Below are 27,817 nucleotides of genomic sequence, written 5' to 3' on the forward strand. Positions count from 1 at the left end.
CCCAGTTTGATGTCATCAGCAAACTTGCTGAGAGTACACTCTGTCCCCTCATCCAGGTCGTTGATGAAGATGTTGAACAAGACTGGCCTCAGAACCGATCCCCGTGGAACTCCACTGGCCACAGGCCTCCAACAAGATTCTATGCCATTGATCACTATCCTCTGGGCTCTGTCATTCAGCCAGTTCTCCATGGACTTCACTGTCCACTCATCCAGGCCACACTGCTTGAGCTTTCTGATGAGGATGTTATGGGAGACAGTGTCAAAAGCCTTGCTGAAGTCAAGGTAGATGACATCCACTGCTCTCCCCTCATCTAGCCAGCCAGTTATGCCCTCGTAGAAGTCTATCAGATTGGTCAAACAGGATTTCCCCTTGGTGAAGCCATGTTGATTCCCCCTGATAACCCATCTTTTCCTTCATATGTTTAGTGACAACATTCAGGATGAGTTGTTCCATCACCTTTCCAGGGATGGAGGTGAAACTACTGACCTGTAGTTTCCTGGGTCATTCTTCTTGCCCTTTTTGAAGACTGGCGTGACATTGGTCTTTCTCCAGTCCTCAGGCACCTTGCCTGTCCTCCATGATTGTTTGAAAATGATGAAGAGAGGCTTAGTAATCACTTCAGTCAGCTCCATCAGCACTCAGATCCATCCCATCAGGACCCATTGACTTACGAGCCTTAAGCTTGCCCAACAAGTCTTTAACCTCTTCCTCTTCCACCCAGGGCAAGTCCTCTGCTGTCCAGGCCATCCGGTTATCCTTGCTGGACTGGGCTTCCCGAGGGCTGGCCTTGGCCATAAAGATTGAAGCAAAGAAGGCATTCAACAGTTCGGCCTTCTCTGCATCCTCTGTCACCAGGGTCCCTTTTGTGTTCAGCAGCAGGCCCACGTTCCCCTCATTTTTCTTTTACTGCCAATGAACCTGAAAAATGCCTTATTACTTTACTTAACTTTCCTGGCTAGATTTAATTCTAGAAGGGTTTTAGCATTCCTGGTTGCACTGTTGCATGCTCTGGCAACGTTCCCATCTCTTCCCAAGAAGCCAGCCCCTGTTTCCACCTCTCATAGATGGCTGCTTTCTCCCTGAGTTGTCCCAGCAGATCCTTGCTCATCCATGGAGGCCTCCTGCTTCCTTTTCCTGCTTTCCTGCATGTGGGGAAACACTGATCCTGGGCTTGGAGGAAGTGGTACTTGAAGATTGACCAGCTCTCTTGGGCACTTCTACCGTCTAGGATCTTGTCCCATGAGATCCCTCCAAGCAGGTCTTTAAAGGGGCCAAAGTCAGTTTGCCTGAAATCCACTTCCATTAATTTATTAATATTAATATATTGTTTCCATTAACGTATGGGTACAAACAGTGCTACTGTAAAATACATTTTGATCTAAGATGTCAGGTCAGTAGATTTTGAGGTCTTTATTTCCTCTGATGCCTTTTTTTGACCTTCCATGGTTTCTATGCTCATCTGTTCCAGAAGATTAATCTTCCTACTGTATACTAATGTTATATTGTTATAATTTAATAAAAATCTTTTCCTGACTCATTGAATGTATGATTTCTGTGTATTTCTGAGACTCTAATTTCAGTTACACTTGTAAAATAATTCATAACATCTGTGACAATCGTTTGATAGTGAATAGTCACTGTCATGTAGCTTAACAGACAAGGTAGAAAAGTTTCAGTGTTTCTGAGACAGCTGTTTAGCTCTGTAGTTTAGCAACTGTGTATGAAAAAGAACAGTATTTGTGTCACAATCAAATGCAGACATCACATCTAGCATAGTAAAGAATATGTTATTTGGGAAAATAAAATCTTCTTGTTAATTGAGGGAAGGAAAAATAAGTGTACATTTTTGCACCGTGGAATCAAAAAACTCATATTCTATCATAACCTAGAAGCAGAACTATTGTATTGTGTGGGAGTAACATATGAACCTTAGAAATCTGCAGTTCTCAGTAAAGTACAATGTGCTGTTAAACAACCATCAGGACACAGTCTTGACCTACCTATGTCAATCGTCTCTTTCTTTATTTGTGTAGCTTCCAAAGCTGCTGGAGTGGAGTTGGCAAAGTCCCCCTCATCTTCAAGGTTCTCTGTAAAAGAAAAATATTTAGAATTCATATTAACTAAACGGGTCTTGAGATGTGTCTTGAGAATCACTAACTTCAGAATACCATTGATGATAACTGTTGTTACAGATTTCATATTTTAATATGTTAAAGTTTAATATGTTAAAGCTGCCATTTCTCTGCAGGCTGAAAAACAGAGTGTGGGCACTTACATGCTAAAATAAATCTGGAACACCCCATAACAGCTGCATAATATTTTTATGGATTAAATCTGCAAACTATTGAAGTTATTTAAACCTGGATCAGAATTTGTAGAATAGTTTGCTGATCGTGGTTGTAAGATATGTAGTAACTGGTGAACCTGTATGTAGCAGAACAGGCAAGATGGTGTCTTTCATTAAGGAGTGCTTCGATATTTACTGAAATTATTTAAAGGCTCCCAGGCCACTGATGCCAAAAGTCACTGAGTTAGCCCCAAAAGGGGCAAGGCTCCCAACATTGCATCAGGGTGCTGTGCCTGGACAACTGATCTGCAAGGCTGCCTGCCTGCGTGACAAAAGCACTACATGCCTGTCCTGAGAGCATCCCCCCTGATGCAGCTTGTGAGATATTTACATCAGCAGCTGGTCCCCAGGCTCCAGGCAGGGTGACAAGAGGTGTCCCTGGGCTGCCCTCCACTGGGAGGAGATCTCTGCTCCTCTGCCATTGGCCTTCTGGTGTTTAAGGGAGAAATCCACCCCTCCATCCTGAGAGGGGAGGGATGGACAGGTGGATGATGCAAGTGGCCTTTCCAATTGTTTCCAAATGACGACACTGCTGTACAGACAGAGATTAAAGGGTGAAGGCCACAGTGTGGATCGATGACAGCAGTTTCTGGCTCCCAACCTGTTCTCAGTCCATTCAAGAATATTTCTCCTAAACATTGAGCAATAAAGCACCATCTAGGGCTGTTTTATTAAAAATTACCCCCTGAATCAATTCTGCCTTGTTTGCATCAGTGTTCTTTGTGGTCTGACCAGCAGTACACACCTTTTTCTTTTTTTTTTCTTAGACAAGAACATGGGTAGGGGGCCTGGCTCTTTTTTCTAAGCCACTGTTCAGAGTTTTTGGAGTGAGGGCATGAGGACAGCAAGGCTGAGCCAAGAAGAACAAACCATTGACAGTTTCTGGCATGGATAAAACACAGTGACTCGGTCCGCATTGTTTACTAAAGCTATAGGCGCTTGCCAGTAAAGATGCTTAATCCCTGTGTCATGTTTGAAGCAATGCTCAGAGGGCCACCAAAGCAATGCTGTCACAGGTCTTTCCCTTTACTCACTCAGACTGATTCAAGCTCTGTTCTCTTTTGGCACTGTGTCACTATCACTATTTATCCTGTTTTCTGGCTCACGAGGCAAGATTAGTAATTTGTCTCCCAGTCCTTGTTCTCTTGTGTGTCTTCTGTAGTATAAAAGGGGAATGGGAGGTGTCAAAGCTAGGGAGAATTTCCAGTGTGTGGCCTATGTTTACTCTGCAAAAGCTTGCAAAATTGCTGCTGTCTTTGTCATCCAGATCTTATGAGACTGGATACAACTCGGGTGCACTGTTAGGAGTTTATGTCTGTGTGCCTTGAGCTAAGCCAGTGAATAAGCAATAACTTTTGGTTTTGTACTTCTCTAAAATGCTCTACTTCACACTAGCCCGAGGCATATGTATCAAAACATCTTTTTAATTTATGTCTGTACATTTTTTAATTCCAAGCACACTGCTCTAAGTGTTCCAAGCCAACATATGTACCCACTTAAGATCTTCACTTCAAACAAAAGATCTTTAAAAAGCCCTTGCTTAGAAATGTATCTTGGCAGTGCTGTGACTTATTCCAAATCTGTTCTGAGAGGGACATAACAGTAAAGTAAAAAATAGTTACAACAAAGTAATTTGTCTGAAGTAAAATACTTGCTGTAGATATTTTTAAAGTCCAGCAGGCTACTGGCATTCCTTGGAATCTTGTTCTCATCTCTACTCTTGTTCCCACATATATACAGTCTGTGGTGGTGCTGCAAAATCTGACACACGTAGAATGTTGATGGAGCTTGAATTGACTGACAACTGCCTGTGCAAACTGAAGGAACTGGCACTTCTGAATAGATGTTCTATGATACATATTCTATGATTCCTGGAATTAACCCCTTGAAAAAAGTGATCCCATGAACTAGAAAAACATCAGGAAAAATTACTAAATAAGGTTTCCAGATTTATTTAACATGGGCATCTTTTAAGAGAAAAGAGAAAAATGTAGAGCCTTTCCTAGGCCGCTTTTGCTAAAAACTGAATGGGTTTGTGATTGCTGTGATGCACTTGCACCCTCTACTGGCCGCCCAGTCTTTTGAGAAAGCTACTCCAGGGCAGGAAGTGCTGCCAGAGAAAGGTTAGTACACTTCTACAGTCTGTAGAAGAACACGTAAGGATTTATTTACCTCTGTCTTTTCCTTCTCAGGTACACAGTTGCTACTCTTTGAGTAGCAAACACATGCAGGCAGAGGAGAAAAGCAATACCATGAAATATGAAATAACTAGGTATTTCCCCAAAACTGCTGTGGTTGTCTTTTGACTAGTAACATCTTCATTTTTTCCTGACTAGAGAATGGCAAACCTGATGGGACTGTCTATAGAGATAGGCGGTGGTGACAACATTGCAGTGGTCAATAACTGATATTCACATGTAAGCTGGTGAGCAGCACACGTGCTTCCAAGTCAGCACTGGTACATATCTAGACAAGTGCATATATGACTCTGACTGCAAAGTACCTTAATTCCACATACTGAAAGGCACATGAGTATACATGTATTATATTACACGCTTGTTGAGAAACAATTTCTGTGAAAGTTCTGCTGCATGTGGAGTGGTCTGTAAAAAGTCACATCCTAAAGGCTGTTGATCATCAGACATCTACTGGTAGCAATGAAGAAGCAATGTAACATATCACTGCCCGATTGCCATCAGCAAGTAAATTTATGAATATAGAGGTAAACACAATCTCTTAACCTGTTTCTCACTTTAAATTTATTTGAAATGCCTAGGAAAGGCATGTACCACAATTAAAAGAATAAAGGGTCTCCATGATATTGTAACAGAAAAAGTGTGTATCTTTTCTCTGCTTTACACAATACCTAATTACATTACCATTAATAACATTAAAGCCTAGGTATTTTCTACCACCTGTGATAAAATTGTTTGAGTCTGTCTTGTTCATTTAGGAAAAAGGGAAAGAATTTTGGAAACTGAAACTGCATCTCTTCATGATGGACAAATGTGTTTTTCCTTGTTTCCCGTCTAGAAGTTTGAACAGTGGTCTTCAGAATGGATAGGCTGAGCCAGAGACACTTCTGAAATGCTATTTTAAGCCTTCCCCACAAAATCAGATTGCAATTACAATTACCTAGCTGAGAAGTGAAATGGTAACCAAGATAAGCCATAGATCTCTTAACACCTACACAAGGTAAAGGAATGGTAAGTCTCAAAAATGAGTACCTGGAACTTTACTAGAAGTATTCAGTTAACTTTATCTTAAATAGCTCATTTGGAAGACTGCAGTCCCAAAAGTTACTGTACAACCAAACTACAGACAAGTTGAAAATTATGTCAGATGACAGATGAGTGGAACTGCTGAATCTATGTATTATTACAGCATCTTACTACTGCTTATGTAAATGTAGTAATTTTACTTGTTAATGGGGAGACATGGAATTTTGATGCATTTTATAAGTTATCTTAACTGGATCCCACAAAGTTCTGTTCAGGATTTCGTATATATTCTGTCTCTAAAAATGAGGTCCTCCCTATAAGGCAGTGCACTTTTCATGACAATCTGTTTTTCTCCAATGAACGCCTCAAGTGCCCACAGTGATCTGGTAAAAGGCCAGTTACATATTTGTTTGTTAGTAAATATAAATTACTGAATGTTATTGTTCTTGAATGGTAAAACAGAAATGCTCCTGTCCAGTGTGCATCAAATTAACTCTCATGGTCCCCTGTGTCTTTATTTACTTGTCACAGCTGTTTCTTTTGTTACATGCAGAGCTGCCTGATTCTCTGGAGTAGTATTTACAGTAACATCATCTGTCAGAAGATTTTAAATTTAATATTAAAGTCTTTCAAGTTCACATTAGGCCATTTTAAATTCTGTAAGATTACTCCTTGATGCCTAATTTTAGATCATTATCTACCTCATGCTACTGAAAAAGATGATGAAATCCTCTGTTTGGGGAGTCAAGCCTGTCAGCCTTTGAGACTTTCATTTGTCTCTAGCTGAAATGTTGAACTCCCATTTGCCCTGAAAGTTATGCTTTCAGATGTAAACCATAATGTTTCTTTGTAAAGAGCTTATGACCTTCATATTCAGTGCTAGTAGTCATACTCTTCAAATGAAATTTTTATCCCCTGATATGAGAATTTAAACAAAATACTGATACTATATTGTGAAAAAGATAATTCAAATCCTGGAGAATACACCGTTTAAGTAAATGCAGTAATACATTGCACTCAACTTGTTTAAACCAATAGTTTATTTTTTATATCTTGGGTCATGACTCTTTGAAGAGATTACTAGACTGTTTTGATCAAATTTAGCAGAGCACTATAAATGTACACATATGCCTGTATGGAAGGTATGATTACCGCTATAATGTTATCTGCTGCTTATAAATTGTTTAGGCCTCTGCATTTTCTAAGTGTATTTACGATGTGGGCTTATTTTAGAAATCCATGTTAATTTACTAAATTTAGGTGTTTATATAAAACAGAAGACTTTTCCGTTTACCTGAGTCAGAAACTTTCTTTACATCTGCAACCTGTAGGTCTTCTGACATATTACTAACAGAGTCCTCTTCACCTGTGTCTCCAGGCATTTCTGTGTAAATAATGCTGTGTTAATTAGGGCACTGCATTTGGGTACTACATAACAGCTGTGCTAAGTCAAATCAAAAGATCTCTGCAACCTAGGAAGCCAGCAGGCAGCAGTAGATTTATTACCAAAAAGCCTAGAAATGGCTCATAGTTTTCAGACAGAGACTGCCTTTGTGTTATATTTTTCTTGACTTTTTCCATTACTTAACTCGTTTCCAGTTTTCTATTTGACCAATGTAGTGTCATTCAATGTAGTATCATTCAATGTAGTATCTTAAGTAGGATTCTTGCTGTGTAATAAAGTGGTTTATGTTTAATTCTATCCTTTAACAACAGGCATGTTTCTGAATGTATATACCAATAAAAAATGTGTTACACAGAATCACAGAATCTTAAGGGTTGGAAGGGACCTTGAAAGATCCATCTAGTCCAACCCCGCTGCCAGAGCAGGACCATGTAGAGTAGGTCACATAGGAACTTGTCCAGGTGGGTTTTGGATGTCTCTAGGGAAAACTGGAGTCCTCAGTCTTGACTCCTAGGTCTTGTAGATTCCTCAGTCCACTCTAATTCAGCATTAATCCATCCATTAACAAGTTATTTGTCAATAATCATACAAAAAATAAAAGCAAGCTCTACCAGCATTCTTGGTGCTATTCCTTTTGCTATTTTCTAAACAGTTATCTCACTTGGGGATAATAACAGAAAGACAGTTTTAATGTTAATTTTTAAACAAATGTCTGTTAACAACAGACTTCTGTTGCTCAATGTCTTAATTTTTCCAGTAACACAGTCTGACCATCTTGGATCCATTTTTAAAATCTAAGCTGGAAACAGTCTCTCCTGACGTGATTTTGACTGAAATGGTCTCTCTGTATCACTTTATCTTTTCCTATGTCTTCATCTTCTTTTCTTCCTTTTGTTTCTCAGTTCTATTTTTTAAAGTTTGGGGCAATTATTCAGTCTGAAAGATTACCTTCTCATATAAGACCAAACTACTAGACAAAATAGTAAATTTCAATTCATTGCTTATTTCCCCATAGCAAATTGGTTAAAGATTAACCTATCTGGTTGCTTTTTTGGAGATTCTTCTAAGGTCTGCCTAGTGCTGGAAAACTAAAAGATTTTAAATAATATATGGGTAGCTGAGGTACTTACCTATGGAGTCCTTCTCTGATTTTGCTTCTGTCCATTCTGGAAGCCTCTCACTCTCATGATTATCTGATTTACTTGCTTGTTCCATGGTTCTGTGCCCCATAATAGCATCCAGTTCATTAAAAAATTTCATACTTCTACTTGCATTCCCTGAGTCTTGGGCACTTTTCACACTCTTGTATTCATGTTTCAGATTTTTATATTTTGTCCTGCACTGCTTCCAGTCCCTGTCAATTCCGAACTTTTGAAGTCTAGCAGCAACCTGCTCAAATATTCTTTTATTTCTCACTGTCCCCTCCAGTTGTTGCTGGATATTTTTGTCTGACCATATACGAATCAAAGCTCTCACTTCATTAACAGTCCAGTGTTTTCCTCCTTCATTTGCTACTGTTGGAATAAAAGCCGATGTTTTGGAAGCCTCTATTGCTGATGTTGGATTACCTGCATTGTGTGGGGTAGGGGAGAGACACAGATACAGGTTACCTGCATTGGGTGGTTGGGGTGAGAAAGGATAGAGAGAATGAAAATGAAGTGTGCCGTTTCTTCATAACTTGTCTCTCCAGAGAAAGACTGAGCAGAGGTGACATTAAAATCAAGATGTTGGTTATTAATTTGCAGCATTGTTGTTAACCTCAGTTTTGCCTTCTCTTAAAGAGCAGTATTAAGATCCTGCATTTACATTTAATTCATCTAAGAGGAACATTTCTTTCTTTTGTGCCCTAATGCACTGAACTTTTTACTTGTAACATCTTTTCGAATAACCAATGAGCTGTTTCAGTTGTTTCAGCTGTTTCATTGTGGAGACATTAGAGAAGAGTTGCTGTTTGGAAGACTTGAAGTGCTGTGTTAGCACAATAATGAATTAGGCCCAGAGTTATGGACACTATAATCAAGACTTAACTTGCTGCATTGATTGTCCTACTTCTGGTTTTACACACAAAGAGAGATTTAAACTGGGGAAGGATGTGAAGAATCCTGTCCTTAGCTTTTAACAAATCAGGGAGATGAAGAATGGCCTTCACTCACACAAGGACATTTGTGTTAAGAAACCTGGTTCTCATGGTACAGAATCTCAGCCTATCTCAGTACAGGTCAATCAAAATATTCTGGGGTTTTTTAGTAAAAAAAAAAAAGTTTTCCTTATCTTACTCTGCAGAACTAACACATTGTAAAATTTTCTCCAGTCTTCACCTTTATTTTTCAATGTTAGGAGGTAACAGATGCCACTTAAAACACCGAAACATGAACTCTTGTAGGTTTTTTTTTTAATGTTTCCTTGTTTCTAATTATGAATTTGCTTTAAGACTTCATGGTATTTGTCAAATTAGTTTGGAAAGTGGTTTCTTATGCATTTTCTAATTCTTTGCAACCAGAACTATTTAAAAAAAAAAAAGTTCCAGTGCTTCATAAGAGGCAAACATGAAAGTGCACAGTAACTGACACAGTTTTTTTCAATCGTACCAAAGTGATAAATGCCTTTGCCAGTGTCCTATTCTAAAAGGGCAAGCCAAGTTACTGGGGTTGGATACTTAAATCATTGAGCTTTGTGTGATGGCAAAAACCTCTGACCTTTGCTTGTACGTATAGCCTCATTGGAGCATACTTGTGTAACTTGTCTTAGAGGCTTTCTTTGCTAGTCTCCATAATTCAATCTAGTTGTGAAAAAGCTGTACTAACAGATGCCAGTTTTGTTTTGTTTTTTTTTTTCCTGTTAGTCCTGTGCTAATCAGGACTCTGCATGAGCCAGCTCACTGATGTGTTGTTGGAAGAGCTAATTTTCAGATGACATACCAATTATGCTTTCTTCATTTCTTCCTGAGAAGAATCCAAAAGTATTCCCTTCATTTCCCAGTCAAAGCCCTAGAGTATGGGGCAATTCAGAGTATGGGGCAATTCAAAAGGGATAGGTTTCTTTAGTTCCTGTGTAGAGGAAGTTATTTCTCACTAGTAAGTTCATTTGCAACTGAGCTCACTTTTTGTTGTGGATATTAGTTCAAGGAGTTCTAGTGCCTCAGTGTATTACTTATTCATTCTGTTGTATGCAGAGTAGAAAACAGGTGGCTTTGTTTGTTCCTCATTCCCTTTGCAAACCATTGTGATTCAAAATATCTTACCTGCAGACAGCCTTGGAACAAAATTGTAATGGTCACTGTGAAAATTGCCTATATGCTCTTAATTTGTTTTTAAACAAGAGGATAAAGACAGGCTATGCATTATATTTTTTTATCTGAAAGATGTGTTTATAACATATTTGAATTTTTAAAGCTTCCTCAAAATGAGGAATCTGCTGAAATGAAACCAGAATATTAGCAATGTAGATACAAAGGGCTCAACATTTTTCTTTCAGTGGTCTCTGAAATAGTACCTGAAATCAAAAGACTAAGAGAGTCACTAGGGGAAGACAGTATCAGTACATACTTGAGAGCGTGTACAATTGAGGTTATTTTCCTGGCTTTGTAGAAAGCAGCTTTCTCAGAAAAAGAAGATTTTTTTAGCAGGCCAGATAAATCATCTGCATGGCAATGTGTTGCAAGAGCAACAAGTAGCACAGACATATTCCTGTAAAATTTGGTTCAGATATGTGCTGCAGGAAAAGCTCTTTATATGTATATGCATATAATTCCTTGTGAGATTCTTTCTCTTCTTGATTTCATGTTATGCTGTGCAAGAGGGTTGTTGTCTCTAACGTGAAAGCCATAGATTTAGCTGAGGCTGTGTTTTCTCTCTGAATGTGCCACCTTGGAGATTCTGTAGTGAAGGCTGTGTTTAATTGGACTGTATGGGATGTATGCTATGGCGTAGAGGATATGTAAAAAATAGAGCACATGGGAAATTTAGGACAGTGCTGCTGTTCATCTAGGCAAGGAACAAGCTCATCAGTTGCCTAATTCTTACTAAAATGTGTTCCGGTTTCTCCATTACATTTATCAGCCCCTTGAAGGGGCTCACACCTAGGATCTTCTTCCTCTTCCTGGCTTGCCAGATTTGTGCCTTTGCTCTGCATTGACTTTCCTGAGCAAAAGTACTATAGTAGGACAGTTTTCAAATGAGTTGTTTTATGGTTGGTTGGACTAAAGCATTGTTGACCACCTCTCACTTCAAGAGAGGATACAGTTGCATTGCAGATGACTGCAAATCTGAATTACTCAGTGGGATGGGTCTGACCTCTGCATATCTCTCCTGGCTCAGGCCATTCACTAGTGCTACTTTAAGCAGAAATGATATGAGTTAGAGGAAATCTGCAAGTTGATGTGGGCATCACACACTAACATGTGACATACTTTGCCGTAGCGTTTAACAAAATGAATGTGCCTAATATGATTAAGCTCTAGCATGGGATGTGTTTCGAATGTGAACAGTGCTCATGCAGGTTACCTCATATGCAGTGGTCAGTGTCTAGTGATGTATGAGACTAATGAGTGCTAAAACTGGGAAGAGGTGGTGTAGAAGTGTGGGTATTTTAAAGCTGTATTGATCAGAGAGAGAATGACAGCGTATTCGAGCTATCAGAAAGTGCTCTGATAGCCATGCCGCTTTTTAGGTTTTGATCTCTCTGTGCCATCATACTATACCTAGTTGAACTGGTCTGACATGGGACATAAAAAGTAGTGGATCTCCTGGAGCATCCTCATCATCTTCTAAAGAAACTGATATTTCACCTGAGAAGGAAAGAGTTTTTAGATGAAAAAAAAGGTATGGACTAAATTAGCTTAAAATAGTTTAGGTGAAAATGTCCATACACAATGAGAAGATTATTAACTTTGTAATCACCACACTTAATTTGTATTTAAATTAAATTTAAAATTTATTTAGCCTGTCCCCATAAGGAGATACAAGTTATAGGAGGTAAATCAAATTATTTTGTATCTTGCATATGAAGTCTTTTTGAAATGTATTTTTAAATTCTTGTAGAAACTAACTTGATTGTAGTCAGTTTAATGCTTTTTTTACTCAGCATTTGGGTTTCATCAGTCTGAATGTAGATAATGAAAAGTAGGACACATAGAAATAAAAGCAGACTTCGCACATCACAAATCCATTTATGTAACAACAAAAGAAAAAAATAATGAAGAATATATAGAGTAGGAAGAAAACAAGAATGTTCTGCAAGGAGTTCTAGAAATCTAAGGAATTCATTAATGGCATAGGGAAAGCAGGAAAGTATTGTCACTAGAAAACAGACATATATGTAGCTGACAGGATTCAGTCTACATTTTCACAGCATAGTGTTCCTACATTTCCTTAAAAAACACTATTATAGCAATGTTTAAAAAGGTTAGAAAGCCATATATGCAAGTCAGGTTCTGAATCAGCTTAATTCTCACAGAGGACTGACTTTTAAGCTGTTCTGTGGCAATATGCTGTATTCAGTGTCCTGTGTTGACAGACAGGAGGTTTGAGATGTTGATTCACTGTCCAGGAAATTGAGCTGCTGTCAACTCCAGCCAGGCAGGCCAGAGAGATGAAAGCTACCTCCTCAAAAGTACTGCTGTAGTTGCTCACAAAGAACAGTGAGGAGGTGAGGTTAGGATGCAACCTGGTATCTGAAAACTGCATTTGGGTTAATTTGAAAACATTACTCTAAATCCTCTGGACCTTCAGCAAGGCTCAGAATGACTCACAGATGCAGTGGTCTGATCTCCGAGGGAGGGAAAAGTGCACTTATGCCTCCAGCTCCAGTGGCAGGACTGGTGTTTTGTCTGCTTAAGAGCTGCAAAGCAAACTACAAAAAGGGGAAAGAAATCCTTTCTTGGAAGGGTGCTGAATGTGCCATGGGTACTAGGGTGAGCAAGTTTATTACATTGTCATATTAAAAAGAGGTAATTTATTATTTTAAATAAATAAGAACAGTTAATGCAAAAAGATGATAAAATAATTGATGGGGGGAAGCACCTGATGAGTATTGCACACTGAAAAAGAAATAGGTATATCAAATACTTATCAATGACAAGTTTAATGTTACATAATGAGTGGCATTTCCAAGTCTGCATTTCTGAAGGTTCTTTATGCTTTTCTAGTAGCTGTCTGAATTTTGTATATATGACAATATTGTCATTGCTGATGCATTTCTGCTCTGACTTGATAATCTTTCTGCATTTGCTGTGGTAAAGTGAAGGTCAAGGAAAGTGACCACTGCTTTACTATTTAAACATTAGGAGAAATAGAAAAGAGTGTAAATAACTTGACATGAATTAGGAGGTGAGCTTTACTTTTGTAAATCATGTAGTTGATTTATTAATACTTTTAACATGAAATAATTAAAACTGGTTAACCAAATGGGAAGATTATTAATTTGAACTCTAATGAAAGGTACCATTTTTCATAATGCATCATCACTCTACATGGATTTTGTTGGTTGTTGAATATTGGGATCATAGAAGAACTAAAGTTTAAGAGAATTGAACATGTTGACTTCTATTGTTTTTAGTGATTATTTAAGCTACAACTCTATGTTGTCTCTGAAGACATGTATTTTGGGAGGACAACACAAACATCTCTGGATTACAGTGCTTTATGTTCTTACTTACGCAAAAAGTGTTATCTTTCCCCAAACAAGCTGGAAATTAAGGGATGTGTGTTGCTACCAAGTTTGTCCCAAGATACCTCTCCCTTAGATTTTATTGTGATTTTCAGTATTTATTTCTTCAATTAGACTTTCAAAAGAAAACTGCAGGAAAAACACTATAGAAATATGATCTATAGTATACTATACAAAAGTAGTCCCTCCCTCCCTCCCTTCCTTCCTTCCTTCCTTCCTTCCTTCCTTCCTTCCTTCCTTCCTTCCTTCCTTCCTTCCTTCCCTCCCTCTCAGCAATCTCCCTGTATCTCAGATAATCAGGCAAATCAAACACAAAGACTGCGGTTTAGCTTTCTATTAATGATATGTATGAATATTTAGACTGAGGCCAAGCAGAATGGTTAAATTGGTAATTTCTTTAGGAGCATGCGCTGTCCCTTGTTCTGTGCTTTAAATAAAACTAGTATAGCTAGTAAGTTCTTCAAATCAAGTAAGACATGCATAGTAGACAGTAATTATTTGGCTCAGGTTTTAGTTTGCTGATAGCATTTTGTTCTTGCTACCCAAGTCACAAGCCTAGACATCCTTGATTCCTCCAGCTCTGTCAAAATGGGTTGAAAGGCAGAAGCCCAGGAGGTGACCTGCAGGGAGGAGAGGCTAATGAACTGTGGTCAGTTTGCCTTACGGAGGATGATAGCCACGTTAGAGGTAACATGGGTTAGCTTTAGCCCTAAAACAGGTGGTGGGGGACCAGACAGGTTCCTGGCTGGGGCAGGGGCAGTGGCCTTCCTTTGCCCACGCAAGGAATTGAGTATCTGCCCCCAGAATACAACTTGTGAGCATCATCTGCAGAACCATAGATGTCATTTTAGCCTTACAAGTGTCCTTCAAAATACTGAGCTGGGCAGAGGTTGCAACTCTGACCACAGTGGGAAACGAACTGGGCCTGTAACATGCATTACTTGCTTGACTTGTACTCCTAAATGAAGAAAGCTGATGTTCTCCCAGCACTTTTCTCTGCCCCTTGTTACAGATGTATGCATTCTGCATAGCTGCAGGGTATCTTTGTGTCTTGGTGTGTTTTCTTTGTGAATGAATTATGGTTGTTGTGAACATATTTGCATTTAAATTATTACCATTAGTGCTGCATTACTACAGTTAGTTGTATTTAGATTTTGCTTATCCATCACACTTGATTGGTTTTATTTTTATAAGGGAGTAACAGTAGTGCTTATACATTGAAGAATTATATTTAATTCTATCACCTTTACAGCAAGACTATAATGCTTCAAAATGAGGTGTGTCTCACCCGGGGTATTTTTTTAATATATATTCTAGTTTGGGATTCACAACTGAATTTAATCTTTTCTGATTTAAACTTTTTAGAGGCCTAAGGCAGGTAAGAATTAGAATTAACAATTGATGCAAACTACATCAGACTACACAGTGGGGCAGAGCCTCAGATAAAGGACACTATCTTAGTTTTAGGTAGTCTTCAGAAGTGTAAACAGCTTGTATTAGCCCCAGTTCTGAAAGTTAAAAAATAAACCTGGATTGCAATATACAGTGAAGAAAGGACATGTGAAAATAGCATAAATTGCCATTTTAAGTGACTTTGACACAATAGAGACTTTCTGGTAGTGATGACAAATTAAGGTCAAGCTTTGCATTACAGTAAACAATGACAAGAAAAATGGCAATTTCTTTTCCTCTGACCTGTAAAACAGCATTGTAGAGGAAGACATGGAAGGGTACAAGGGCAACAAAATGCCCAGCTCCTTTCCACGCCTTTAGCAAACTACCCTCCTACTAATGTTGAATTTTTTGTTTTCTTAAAAAAGATTGATAATCTTAATGTAAAACGCCACATCCTGTGGGAATAAACGGCTCAGATTTGCATTTCTCTTTTTAGTCATCTTATTTTGGTACTTATAACTATTATTGGAGCTTATGCTTCAATGACATTTAGGATGTGTCAAGGAGATTTGAGTGATGTCAAATAGCAGATTGACCCTAATGAAATGTTAAGCACAGCTTAAATGCATATGTAGAGAGGGCTGAACGAAACAAAGGAATAATTTGGTAAAAATCCCTTCAGAATAACAGCAGTTGTATTTATTTAGTTTGCCTCACAATAGTCTGATAAATCTGATGATTTTTTTACTTTCCTCATTACATTACATGTTTTTAATGATTAGTTATTAAATGCCCCCTTTTTAAATATTCACATTGAATTGCTTACAAAGTCATTTAATTTACCTTTAGTGATCATACCTAAATTTCCAGTTACAGAGAAATGAGAATAAAAAATTTACATTTCACTTGTACCACAAATAGCAATTCTTTAAAAGTCATGACCATTTCGACCTTTACTTTTATCTTTCTTTAAGTTTACATCTTAATAGGAGTTCTACAAAACCTGTTTCCAAAGTACTTCAAACAATTGTCAAAGGGAATGAAAAGGAGCTTTTCTTAATTTAACATTTGAGTCCTGTGCAGGAGTCTCGACACCAGCAAGTAATTGCCGAGGCTGCCGATACAAGCAGTTGGCATAATTTTGCTAGAATTATGCTGTATTTACAGACTTCGACACTGGTGGGTGCTAACATTTTATTCCCCTGCGTGAGGAGTGCATTAAGTCAGTTCTAACAGTGCTGTTGGGGCTGCGCAACCTCCGCTTCGGCTCGAGCTAACTCCAGCTTCGGTTTTGTTCCCTTTGGTTTTTAAGCAATGAGAGAAAAATAGAAGCAAAAAACAGGTTTTTTTACCTTGCGTGCTCTCTGTTGTGGGGCTTGTGTTCAGCTGCGTCTCAGTCACAGTACACCTGCCGTTTTCTTCTGCTTCTAATTGTGTGACAGGTTCGTATCGCAATATGGCATCCAGGTCATGGAAAAACTTCATGGTTTTAGTGACATCCCCAGAGTTGTGGGCATATTTAACCGTTCTGTATTCGTACTTCAGGTTTTTATACTTTGCACGGCACTGTTTCCAGTCCCTGCAAACTCCTAACTCCTGCAACCTTTTAGCAATGTAGATAAATATTCCTTTATTCCTCAGGGTGCCGTGGAGTTGCTTTCTGATATTTTTTTCTGACCAGACGCTTAACAAGGCTTTAACCTCCTCCTCAGTCCAATGCTTCCCTGCTCCACTCTCCATGTTGAAAGTGACCTGGAAATGATTCACTATTTCTAGCCAAGATTTTGTTTCCTAGGAAACCAGACGGCTGGTTGTCAGTAAGCTCCACCGAGATGAAAGGATCTAGTTTTACTGGCTCAAGCTGCCTGAGGGGAGTAACTTGAGAAACTGCCAAATAAGCAGGCTCGGTATTAGAGGCAGGCGAATAAGGCAGCTCAGGCGGGGGGGGGGGGGGAGGCGGGAAGGCCGGGCCGGGCCAGGCTTGCTCAGTTTTAACCCTTCTTGGGGAAAAGCGCTTCAGTGCCAGCACTAGAGAGGATAAAAAAGAAACAATCACACCATCACATTCCTTTAAAAAACCTCAAACAACACGACCCACTCCTCCACCAAACCCCATTCTCCCCTGCTCTTTGCAGGGTGGGAATTACGGCAGCTCCTTGCACCCAGGAGCTATGGGGGCTGGGCTTTCCGGACAAGTGGCACGTTTGCAATAGTTGGTCTGGTAGTAATGTGAATAAGATTATCCCACTTTACATTTGCCTGTCTGTGTCGTATTTGGTTTTGACTGATGGTCGTATATATATTTTTAACTCTTAATATTCATTGGTTATGAGCAATTTTTAATGAAAAGCATACGTACTTTAAAATCTGACTAAATCAGTAAAATTGTGTAAGCTTTGTGGTAATGAAATTGAGCATTGTTTTCTTTAATTAGTGCTACATGAAAGATGTAAACTATCAGCTTGAAGAAAGCCTTTTGCTTCCCTCTTTCTCACTATGGATTTTGTTGCTCTTTAAAGGGACAGTGTCAGTAATTCCAGTTGATTTAAACCAATCTAATGCACAAATAGGATCTTCATTTAACATTCCAAAAATATTCTAAGCACTTCCTTTTATATAAAAAAAATCTTTCCTTTTCACATGAGGAAAGGCTGTGGGAACTGGGGCTGTTTAGTCTGGAGAAGAGGAGATTGAGATTGATTGATATATTAACATTTATAAATATCTAAAGGGTGGGTGTCAGGAGGTTGGGACATCCCTTTTTTGTATAGTAGCTAGTAACAGGACAAGGGGTAATGAGATGAAGCTGGAACACAAAAAGTTCCACTTAAATATAAGAAGAAACTATTTCACTGTGAGGGTGATGGAGCCCTGGCACAGGCTGCCCAGAGGGGTTGTGGAGTCTCCTTCCTTGGAGGTCTTCAAGACTCACCTGGACATGTTCCTATGTGACCTGATCTAGGTGACCCTGCTTCTGCAGGGAGGCTGGACTAGATGATCTCTAAAGGTCCTTTCCAACCCCTACTATTCTGTGATTCTATGATTCTACAGGAGTGGAAGGGAGTGTACCAGTGTGCCAAAGTCCCTATGAGCATTACAGGCATTGTGGATCATAGAATTATAGAATGGTTGGGGTTGGAAGGGACCTCTAGAGATCATTTAGTCCAACCCTATGCTAAAGCAGGTTCACTTCCATCAGGTAACACTGGAACGCATCCAGTCGGATTTTGACCTGACTTCCAGAGGAGACTTCACACCCTCCCTGGGCAGCCTGTGCCAGGGCTCCCTCACCCTTAGAGTAACGAATTTTTATCTTTGAGTTTAGGTGGAGCTTTTTGTGTGTTCCAGCTTATGTCCATATCCCTAGTCCTGTCCTTGGACACTAGAGAAAAAAAGTGTCATGCATTCTGTTAACATAAGGTGTAAGGTACTTATAAATGTTGATGAGGTCCACTCGTGGTCTTCTCCAGGCTAAACAGCTCCAGATCTTTCAGCCTTTCCTCACAGGAGAGATGTTCCACTCCCCTGAGTTTGGTAGCCCTCCCTCCAGTAGTTCTTTGTCTCTCTTGAGCTGAGGAGCCCAGAACTGGACACAGGACTCCAGATGAGGCCTCACCGGGCCAGAGTAGAGGGGGAGGACTGCCTGATATATGGCAGGAATTTTGTTAGAGGTAACACTCTGCATTATTCCAGGAAGCCTTTTAAAGGAAGATCAAGCAGCCTGCATTGTTACCTCAAAAAAATCCTGTCTGCAAAACATACATTTTCAGTGGATAAGGACCGTATAATAAATCTTGGGCAACTGTGCAATATTCTGCCTGCCCTTTGCTGCCTACCCCTGGCCTGGGCCTACATCCAGGGATGGAGCCGGGAGACAGGGCTGGGGGGAACAGGGGGCTGGGGAAAACTCTTGTAATTTCAGCTAACACAGCTCTTCTGCTCAACAAAGCACAAATGCCACCCTGAGTTTCTACACCAAACTTGTTTTGCTTGAGCCTGGTATTAGTGTTATGTGCTAAAAATGGTTTTATCAGAGGGTCCATATACCTTTTAAGAGGTATAAATGCTAGCTTAACTGCTTAAGTTCAAGAATGCAAAGCCTTCTGCATAGGTCATCAGTGCATTGCATTGACAATGCATTGCCTTAGGCAAGACTATGAATTTCTTAATACACCCTCAAACCAAAGCAGAAATAGAATAGTGCCATAGAGCCTACTGCTAAAGCCTAGACTATCACTGCAAAGTGTCTTTTCAGATTAAGCATCTGCTGTTATATTATGCCTACACTGAAATAGGACTGAAACAGCACTTATTAGTGGAAAGATTCCCACTGAATTCAGTGGGCTTAGGCACAAACCTTATGTGACTCTTGAAATAAAGTATAACATGGGCAAGAAACCAGTTTTGATTTCAAGCCTGTAAAATAGAGCAAGAAATAAACTTACATTAAAATTTCATGTTGTAAAGAACAGATAGAAAACCACCAATCCATTGTATGTTAAAGCATTTAATTTTAAGTATTTCAGTGCTTTATGTTAATTATTTATTTTGTCCATAGGGGCCAGGAGAGTGCTGGAATTGTGACAAGTGATGGAGAGTCATCCCAGGCATTCAAAGTGCACAAGGTAATGTAAATTAATTTTTTGTAGATGCCTGAGATGCAATTTTCTATGCATGTTTAAAACAAAAATGCCACTGTTATCCTGCTGGGAATGTCCATGCGCAAAGTGGCAGACACACAGTAGTATCTAGATCAGGCTATTGATATCACAAAAGCTACTTACCAAAGTCACCCTGTACTCTGGAGCACAGGTGCAACTTGGGATCAAAAGAAAAGAAATACAGCAATAGCCTGTGTACAAGAAATGGATGACTAATTCTTGCGTTAGTTAAACTGAAGGAACTGGCAACTACCCATAGGTAAAAATAAATATAAGAATAAAAGATTGAGTGGAGGTCTGAGAAGGTCACGCCGTCTTTCTCAAGCTGAGAGAATCCCAGGGGATGATAAAAGATGTAAAATGATATAGCCTCAAAAGTATTATGCCAGAAGGAATACCTAGGGATATTTCTGCTCATTCTGCACTGAATAGTGATAAAGAAAAAAAATTGTCAGGCTATTCCTTCCTGGAGAAATAAAGAACAGGAAGGAAGGAAATAAGGAAGAGCAGGAAATAAAGCTACATCAGCAAAATAACTATGGGGCAATTCTGCATAGGTGTTCTCTGACTGCAATCAGAAAGCAGTTTGTCTTCACATTCAGAGGTCTCTGAGGAGGATAATTAAGCTTTTCAAATGAGTCCAAGAGTAAGAACTGCTTTGCTGCAGCAGCATGTATACCTATGCATGACTGCTCAATGCCTCATGCAAAATCTTGTCTCATCAAGCTTTGTGTTTGTTGCCTCTCTAGGTATTTTCTCTCTCCTGTCACTTACAGCCTGATTCACACACACACAGACTTTAAGATGCTGCTTTTCTCAACTTCAGCACTGTATTATCTGTTTTTCATTCCTATTCTTGCTTGGTTTTTCCTTAAGGTTTACAGGAATTTCAGCTTCCTTTAAAGTGAGCTGCTGTGTATATCCCATAGTAAAAACAGCTGGTCTGAATGAACTTCTATAAGATGATACAATTATTTGTAGTGTTTCCATGTTACTGAGCTGAAATACTTACCTGTCATGCTAAGAATTTAATTGACTATCTCATCATATCAGCTTTGATATTTTAAGAGTTGTAGAGCATGTGATGTTTTCTTTTATCCTTGAAATATGTTTCTCAGCTACAGCACTTTTAAAATCAGTAATAATTGCAGTATAATAAAAAGCCTGTGGAGTACAATTTTTATAACTTGTTTAATCCTGGAAGTAGTGCTAATGTAACAAACATTTGGGTCTGTTACACTGCTGAAAATATATTAAGAACTCTGACTTACAAACTAGTCCGTAAAGACATCAGTGGCTAGGGTGCTGCTGTATTTATTTGTCCTTCAGACTCTGGCTGACTCTTCTTCATAGCAGAGACAACAGCATGGAAAGGTTCCTGTTTCTCACTGCATTGTTTTACTACCCAATGCTTCTGTGCAAACCCACCTTTGTCAACAATCTTAAAGCAATACATATATTAGTGTGTGAACTGCAACACCTAGGGCATGGGTTATGTATTCCCTACTGATTGTTGCCAACCTTTGACTATGGATTAATAGCCTTTGTCAAGGGGTATTAATCCTTTGTTTAAAACTCTCCCAGAAAGTCTCCTCCAGATGTATCTATCAGAGCCTTTCAGCTAGGTTTGTATAACAAAACATTACTATGTAGCTCTATTAGCTCAGAATTTGGAAAAACTTAAATCTCTGGTGTAGACATAGTGATGGCAGTAGGAGAAAGACTTTGATCATTTCACACTTGGATATGCAGAAAAATATGTTCAAGTAGGTATTTGTCAGACCATTATCATGTTATGGCAAATACCAGGCCTTGTATAAGAGAGATGTAACATTGTCCAAATTGAGAACTTAGGACACCAGTAAAAACTGGTGTAATACACATTCGCCAGACTGCACCAACACAATCTAAGTCAGAGGAATATTTCATACTACAATTAAAATCTTGTGTACTTGTGCAACCAAGTCTAGTGTACAACAACATTCATTGTTTAAGCAACTGCAATGGTTAACACAGATACATCCATTAATACTCGACCTGTGAATTGACAGATCTCCTGTTCAGATAAAGTTGACCTGAGTAAAATAAGAGTGCATGGTTGCATTTCTGTTCATATATAAGCACATGACTCTAGACCGCCTTGATGTAATCTGTGAGAAAACAGATGATAACTGATCTGGCCTAAAGTTTGCTGAATGTTTAAAGCAAACTTGCAGGTGAGCTGGACTAGATGATTTATAAAGATCCCTGCCAACCCCTACCATTCTATGATGCGATTCTATGAAACTTTCACCAGTTTGATAGTTTAAGGCAGTAACTTTTTAACATGATAATATACTAAAACTACACGTGCAACCACAGCCTCTTGGTGTTCTAACTCAATAGCAGCCACAGCAGAAAATATCCTAAAACTGAGCTTTCTTTAAGCACTTCTGTTTGAGCTCTGAAAACAGTTCAACCAATGTACATCTTTCCTGTCCCATCTCATCCTCTTATTGTACTTACAGCACAGGCTCTGAACCTTTCTCAGCTTCAGACCTCTCCTGCATAGGTCTGGAGGTTCTAGAGGAGCGTTACCCTGTGTGCTCTCATGTACATGACGACATGTGACAGGGAAACTGAGCATTGAAGGTTGAAATGTTGAAAATATTTTCCACAGGCAGCTACAAAAGCAAGAGTTAGTAGGAGGGCCTGTAATCCAGTCTTAATTTCTACTCTCTCTGCAAATGTTTCAGACTATTCTTGCTGCTGAAATATCTCAGCATACTGCTTGTTGAATAAACAAGCCTTTTTCTTCTTTGCCTGTCTTCTGGCAGTCTTTTTCCTGGTGTTTTGAAATGACACAACAGTTTTGGTAGTGTTCCATGAAAATCTTGAGTACCAAAATATATGTTGCTTTACTTAAAAACAGGAATAATGAAATCTGATATATCACTGTGACAACTACGCAGCTCCTTTCTTTCCCATGTCTTTCAGGTTAATTGCCTTTCTCTTAAAGTTGCATTATTGCAGTACCAAAAACAAACAAAAAGAGAAATCATAGAATGGCAGGGGTTGGAAGGGACTTTTAGAGATCATCTAGTCCAACCTCCCTGCAGAAGCAGGTCCACCTAGATCAGGTTGCACAAGAAGGCATCCAGGCAGGTCTTAAAGACCTCCAAGGAAGGAGACTCCACAGTCTCCCTGGGCAGTATATGCCAGGGCTCCCTCACCCTCACAGTAAAATAGTTTTTTCTTATTTTCGAATAGAACTTTTTGTGTTCCAGCTTTATCCCATTATCCCTTGTCCTAGAAAAAAGGGATGTCTGAACCTCCTGACACCCATCATTTATATCCTTATTAATGAGATCCCACCTCAGTCTCCTCTTCTCTAGACTAAACAGCCCCAGTTCCCATAGCCCTTCCTCATAAGGAAGATGCTCCAGTCCCCTGATCATCTTGAGGAAGTTGCCAGGAAAAATAAAACCAAACAGAACTATTTCTTTTTCTCCCAAAGGGAATGGGTCTTATAAATCATGTCTTCAATGCGGACAGCCTGAAGAAACTGTACGTTTCAAACCTCGGTATTGGGCACACAAGGTACTCCACTTCGGGAATTTCTGAGCTGCAGAACTGCCAGCCTTTTGTTGTAGAGACTCTTCATGGGAAGATCGCTGTGGCACACAATGGGGAGCTAACAAATGCTGTACGACTCAGGAGGAAGGTTAGTATCTCCTTCAGGAAACTCTGGCATGAGCAGAGTATGAGGCAGCAACGAACAAGAAGTTTGCTATGACTTTTCCTTAATCCCAGAATGCTTGGAGCAATGAAAGAGCCCCGTAACCTATCATTCTGTGGGAAAAAAAAACGACGGGGGAGGCATTTGTAGCTGTCACGGGATAATTTACCAGCTGTTTGGCTGATGATCACATTCCTGTTCATTAAGGGAGAAAATAAACTCAGTTACAAAAAAAGATAGCTTGGCATGAAGCTCTGCTCCTCTGTAGTAGTTAGAAGAGGTATAATTAAAGTGAGGTGATTGCAATGTGAAATGTCTGGTTTGGAGTACTGTCTTTTTTTTCTGGCTTGCAAAAATAATCATGAGCATTGTCAGGACATAAACCAACAAATGTCAAATCTTGTAGTGTGTTTGGCTAGAAAGGTATGTGTTAAAAGAACCAAATTCCAATTTAGCAAATGTTTCACTGTGAAATGTCTTCCATGATTCATTTCATCCAAAAGCGAGACAACATAGTCTTGCGTTGAAGTGAGGCAAGCGTATGGCATGCCCAAAGGAACCTGCCCATCTTTAATCAGAGCCACAAGTGTATGAATGGATGGATGGGAGGAAAAAAGTGGTGAGAAAATGCAGATGGAGAGTGGAGAATCAGAGTTACATGAGATATAAAATGATTTCTAAAGATAAAAATTAGGAACTGTAATGCATACAGCATTGAATGGGTTGCAGTAGTTGGACAGATACACTGCAGGGTTGTTATAGGTACACTGCAGTCTAGCAGACTTTCAGTTGAGGGATTTCAGTTTTTTAATCTCATTCTGCCTCCTTTTCCGTCACTTTGTTGTTGTTGCTCATTTGTGCCCAAACCATCATTCTGCCTTGATACCTCTTTCTGTATTTGCTATAGGTAATTTCATATGCTTTACCTCTCTTCCCAGTGCAATCAGAAGTAAAAAGCTGATTAAATGGCCAAAACATGAATTTGTGCCCTGAACATTGGTGGTATTAATTTTGGTGGCATGTGGAACAAAGGAATGAGATGAAACGGAGAAAATGCAGTACCAGGCATAGATCATTGCACAAGCTCTTTTTACATATTTGGTTTGTTGGAAAAAATTTGACATTGTTCTGATCTGATCACCTGAAGCACTAATATTTTTTAAAACATTTGTTCATTGCACAAAGGTGGTATTGGATTAAAATCTGAGCAGTGTTATGTGGTATTTTTTGTAATGTTGGTAACACTTTTGTTTTGTGTCTTAAAAGCTTATGCGACATGGTGTAGGACTGTCAACCAGCTCTGACAGTGAACTGATCACCCAGCTGCTGGCTTTCACACCTCCTCTAGAGAATGATGATACAGCCGACTGGGTAGCAAGGTGAGGAGGATGGCTTTCAGAATCAACAGCAGCCTAATCACAGCATGACATGCAGCTGTAAATGCACATGGCCGTTTGTGTGACACATGATTATGTACACCTATGTCTCATTTCAGAATAAAAAATTTAATGAACGAAACGCCAACTTCATATTCATTGCTAATTATGCATAAAGACATAATCTATGCAGTACGTGATCCATATGGGAATCGCCCACTCTGCATTGGTCGTCTTATTCCAGTAGGAGACATGAATGGAAAAGGTAAACTACACATATATATTCATACACATACATGCATATAGATATAGCTTGTGCCTGAACTCACTGCCATAAGTAATTAAAGCTACATGTAATTGACTGAGCTTCAAGGAGGAATCTGTGATGCAAAATTAAGTTTTTAAAATTTAAAACAAAACAAATTGTAGGAAGTCTGCAGACATCTTTCCAGTTCCCAGCAAAAGGGAATCATAGTTGCCTGATGACAGTGTCAGAATTATGGAGCCCAACTGTAACAGAATATTTGTGAAAGTTTAATTAACATCTCATCACCTAAACAGGAAAGGAGGGATGAAGAAAATATCAGATGGGTTGAGGTTGGATAGGACCTCTGGAAGTCATCTAGTCCAAATCCCCTGCACAAGCATTGCTGAAGATTATGTCCAGTCCAGAAACAAGTCTGGTTTCTTCCTTTCTCATGTAGTAAGGTGGCTGGAAAATGCTGGATCACTGGCAGTGTGTTTCTAAATTCCAAGCACTCCCAGTCATACCATAATATGGGAATGGAACACTATACAATGAATTTATGGAAAAAATTCTTTGTGTTCCCACTTAACCTGAAAATCAACATTTTCCATGAAGCAAAATTACAGTCTGTTCATTTGTATAAAAATGTGTCTTAAAGTAATTCAAAGGCAAGGAATTAAATGCTTTGGTATCTTCACAAAACATGTAATCTTAACCACAAGAAAAATCATCAGTATTTTTAAGAAACATCAATATGTTTTTTATACAACCCAATCTTGCCTGTTACTGAAACCCCTTCTTAGTGGAGTTCAATCCAGCATCCCTTGTAATCCAAAGGATCTATCTATCAACGCATTTAGCACTGGTAAAATAAGGAGTTTCTTGTGTGAAGAAAGTCATTATGTATATCTGAAGTTACTGAAACAGAATTGCAAAAGTTTGAAATACTGCAGAGATAACAAAGGTTATCTGAATTATTAAATCTGAATTGTCTTGCTTTATGAACTGTGAATATGATGCTGTCACTTCCACTTCTGCCTAGAACACATTTATAAAGTGTGCTTTGGTTTGGTTTGGTTTTAAGTAATATTAGAGAAACTTCAGAATACACTACCTTTTAATTAGAAATTACAACACTCTTTGGACACTTGGCAACCTAAACCATAGCAAGCCATGTACTGCAGCAGAAATGCAATTGTAGGGGGGAGATGGTAATAAGAATTGTGAACTCTAACTGAAACTTTTCATTTCAGGGAAAGATAACAGTGAAACAGAAGGATGGGTAGTCTCTTCCGAATCCTGTAGCTTTTTGTCTATAGGCGCAGAGTAAGTTACCCACTTCTCACTTTATCTGAAAGCTCTCCTCAGGCAATGATTGAACACTAAACCTCAAATTGCCAAATGTCATAATCTATAACAATGTAAAAGAAGACATCAAGGATTAGTTTGTTGGACTCTTTAGAAGTGTTTTTTTTTTTCCCAGACCTATTTTTTTGGCCAGTTTATTTTCTTTAACAGATTAATGTAAAAGAAGAATTATGTGTTCAGAAATTAATAATAAAGATGACTTTACTGTTGTAAAGTAAATGCCTCTTACTTGTTGCATTAAACCTGGTTATCCATATAACTTTTTAATTTTAGCCTCGTTTGCAGCAGAATTGTTCTATTTCAAAATAATTTTTCAACTGCAGAAAGGTTACACTGGTAGCTCACAGGCTGAGCTGTAGCACATACTGTCTGATGAGCCAGCCTCCTTGTTTGAAAAAATGATGGGCACCTGAAACTATTTCCATGCATGCAGACACGCATCAGAGCCAACACATGAGATGACATTGATGTTACCTCTCCAGATAAGGTACTCTGAAAAGATGTGATACTTTCTCTGGACAAAAAGAGAAAGATAAGAGGAACTGCAAGGTGATCTTTAGAAGTTTGGAGTTGAAGGCAATTGTGAACTAGAACATAATTAAAGTAAGAGAGATTATGAGAAAGCATATTCCTAATCAGACGTTATAAAAATGTGCATTTGGGGACTAGACTAACAAGTAAAGTTGGATCCTCTTCAAATATAACTGTGACAAAATGCATTAACAACACAACTGCAGAATAAAAAGAAACAAAATGCAAAATAGGGAAGCAACGTGACTGCACTTCAGAGGCCTTTTACTCCATTCTGCAGTGTTTTATTATAGGTGTGGTGTTCTCTGTTTTGCTGTAACTTCTGCCTTGTCTCTGTTGTTAGCTATTGGTAACAGGGGCTTTCTTGAGACAGTTTATTCTACATAAGGATAAGAATAACTGTTTCCTGACAATGCTTCAACATCTCTCTTAAGAGAAGTTTACCATGTAGGACCATCAGTTGAAGCCTATGAGTCTTTAAAAAAAAAGGAATATTGCCTAAACTTCTGCTGTAGTCAGTGCTGCTGCCTGCTAATGCTGGCATCTGACCGACGAATAACCTCAGATTTGCTCAGCTCTGATTTATATCTCCAGAACATTTCAGCTTTTTGGGATAGATTTAGATGGAAATTTTTAGAATAGTCACCTGAGGACTCACAAAAGGATCTAGGAAAATGTTTAATAGGAATAAATATTGTAACATAATAAACTTACACTATTCTACATGTTCTCAGATACGAGAACTGGAATGTAGATTTCTAGTTGGCTTTATGTCACTCAGAGAGAGCTACCAGTCATCACTAGACAGATATTTCTCTAGATTGGCTCTCTGGGCAGGATTTTTTTGGCTACCATCTTTATTCTTGATTATGTTTCTTA

General features: G+C 38.9%; 2 protein-coding genes across 4 annotated transcripts in view; one reads left to right on the forward strand and one right to left on the reverse strand.

Moving 5' to 3' along the window:
* The window catches only part of PAICS (phosphoribosylaminoimidazole carboxylase and phosphoribosylaminoimidazolesuccinocarboxamide synthase), a 41,799-nt gene extending 25,022 nt beyond the window's left edge, over window positions 1-16,777 (reverse strand). Inside the window, exons 1-5 of one of the 3 annotated variants that reach the window (XM_061992570.1) lie at window positions 16,390-16,777; window positions 11,676-11,762; window positions 8,107-8,544; window positions 6,866-6,955; window positions 2,004-2,090 (exon numbers count right to left, since the gene is read on the reverse strand). In XM_061992570.1, coding sequence (XP_061848554.1) covers window positions 2,004-2,090; window positions 6,866-6,955; window positions 8,107-8,544; window positions 11,676-11,762; window positions 16,390-16,777 — 1,090 coding nt within the window. The remainder of the gene's footprint in view (window positions 1-2,003; window positions 2,091-6,865; window positions 6,956-8,106; window positions 8,545-11,675; window positions 11,763-16,389) is intronic. The other 2 variants (XM_061992566.1, XM_061992567.1) reach the window with 2 other exon arrangements.
* The window catches only part of PPAT (phosphoribosyl pyrophosphate amidotransferase), a 50,229-nt gene that overhangs the window by 15,351 nt on the left and 7,061 nt on the right, over window positions 1-27,817 (forward strand). The window contains exons 2-6 of the mRNA XM_061992573.1: window positions 19,596-19,662; window positions 23,195-23,401; window positions 24,683-24,795; window positions 24,912-25,057; window positions 26,293-26,365. Of these exons, the coding sequence (XP_061848557.1) occupies window positions 19,596-19,662; window positions 23,195-23,401; window positions 24,683-24,795; window positions 24,912-25,057; window positions 26,293-26,365 (606 nt within the window). The remainder of the gene's footprint in view (window positions 1-19,595; window positions 19,663-23,194; window positions 23,402-24,682; window positions 24,796-24,911; window positions 25,058-26,292; window positions 26,366-27,817) is intronic.

The sequence above is a fragment of the Colius striatus genome, chromosome 3 (assembly GCF_028858725.1).
Source record: "Colius striatus isolate bColStr4 chromosome 3, bColStr4.1.hap1, whole genome shotgun sequence".
NCBI classification, from domain to species: domain Eukaryota; kingdom Metazoa; phylum Chordata; class Aves; order Coliiformes; family Coliidae; genus Colius; species Colius striatus.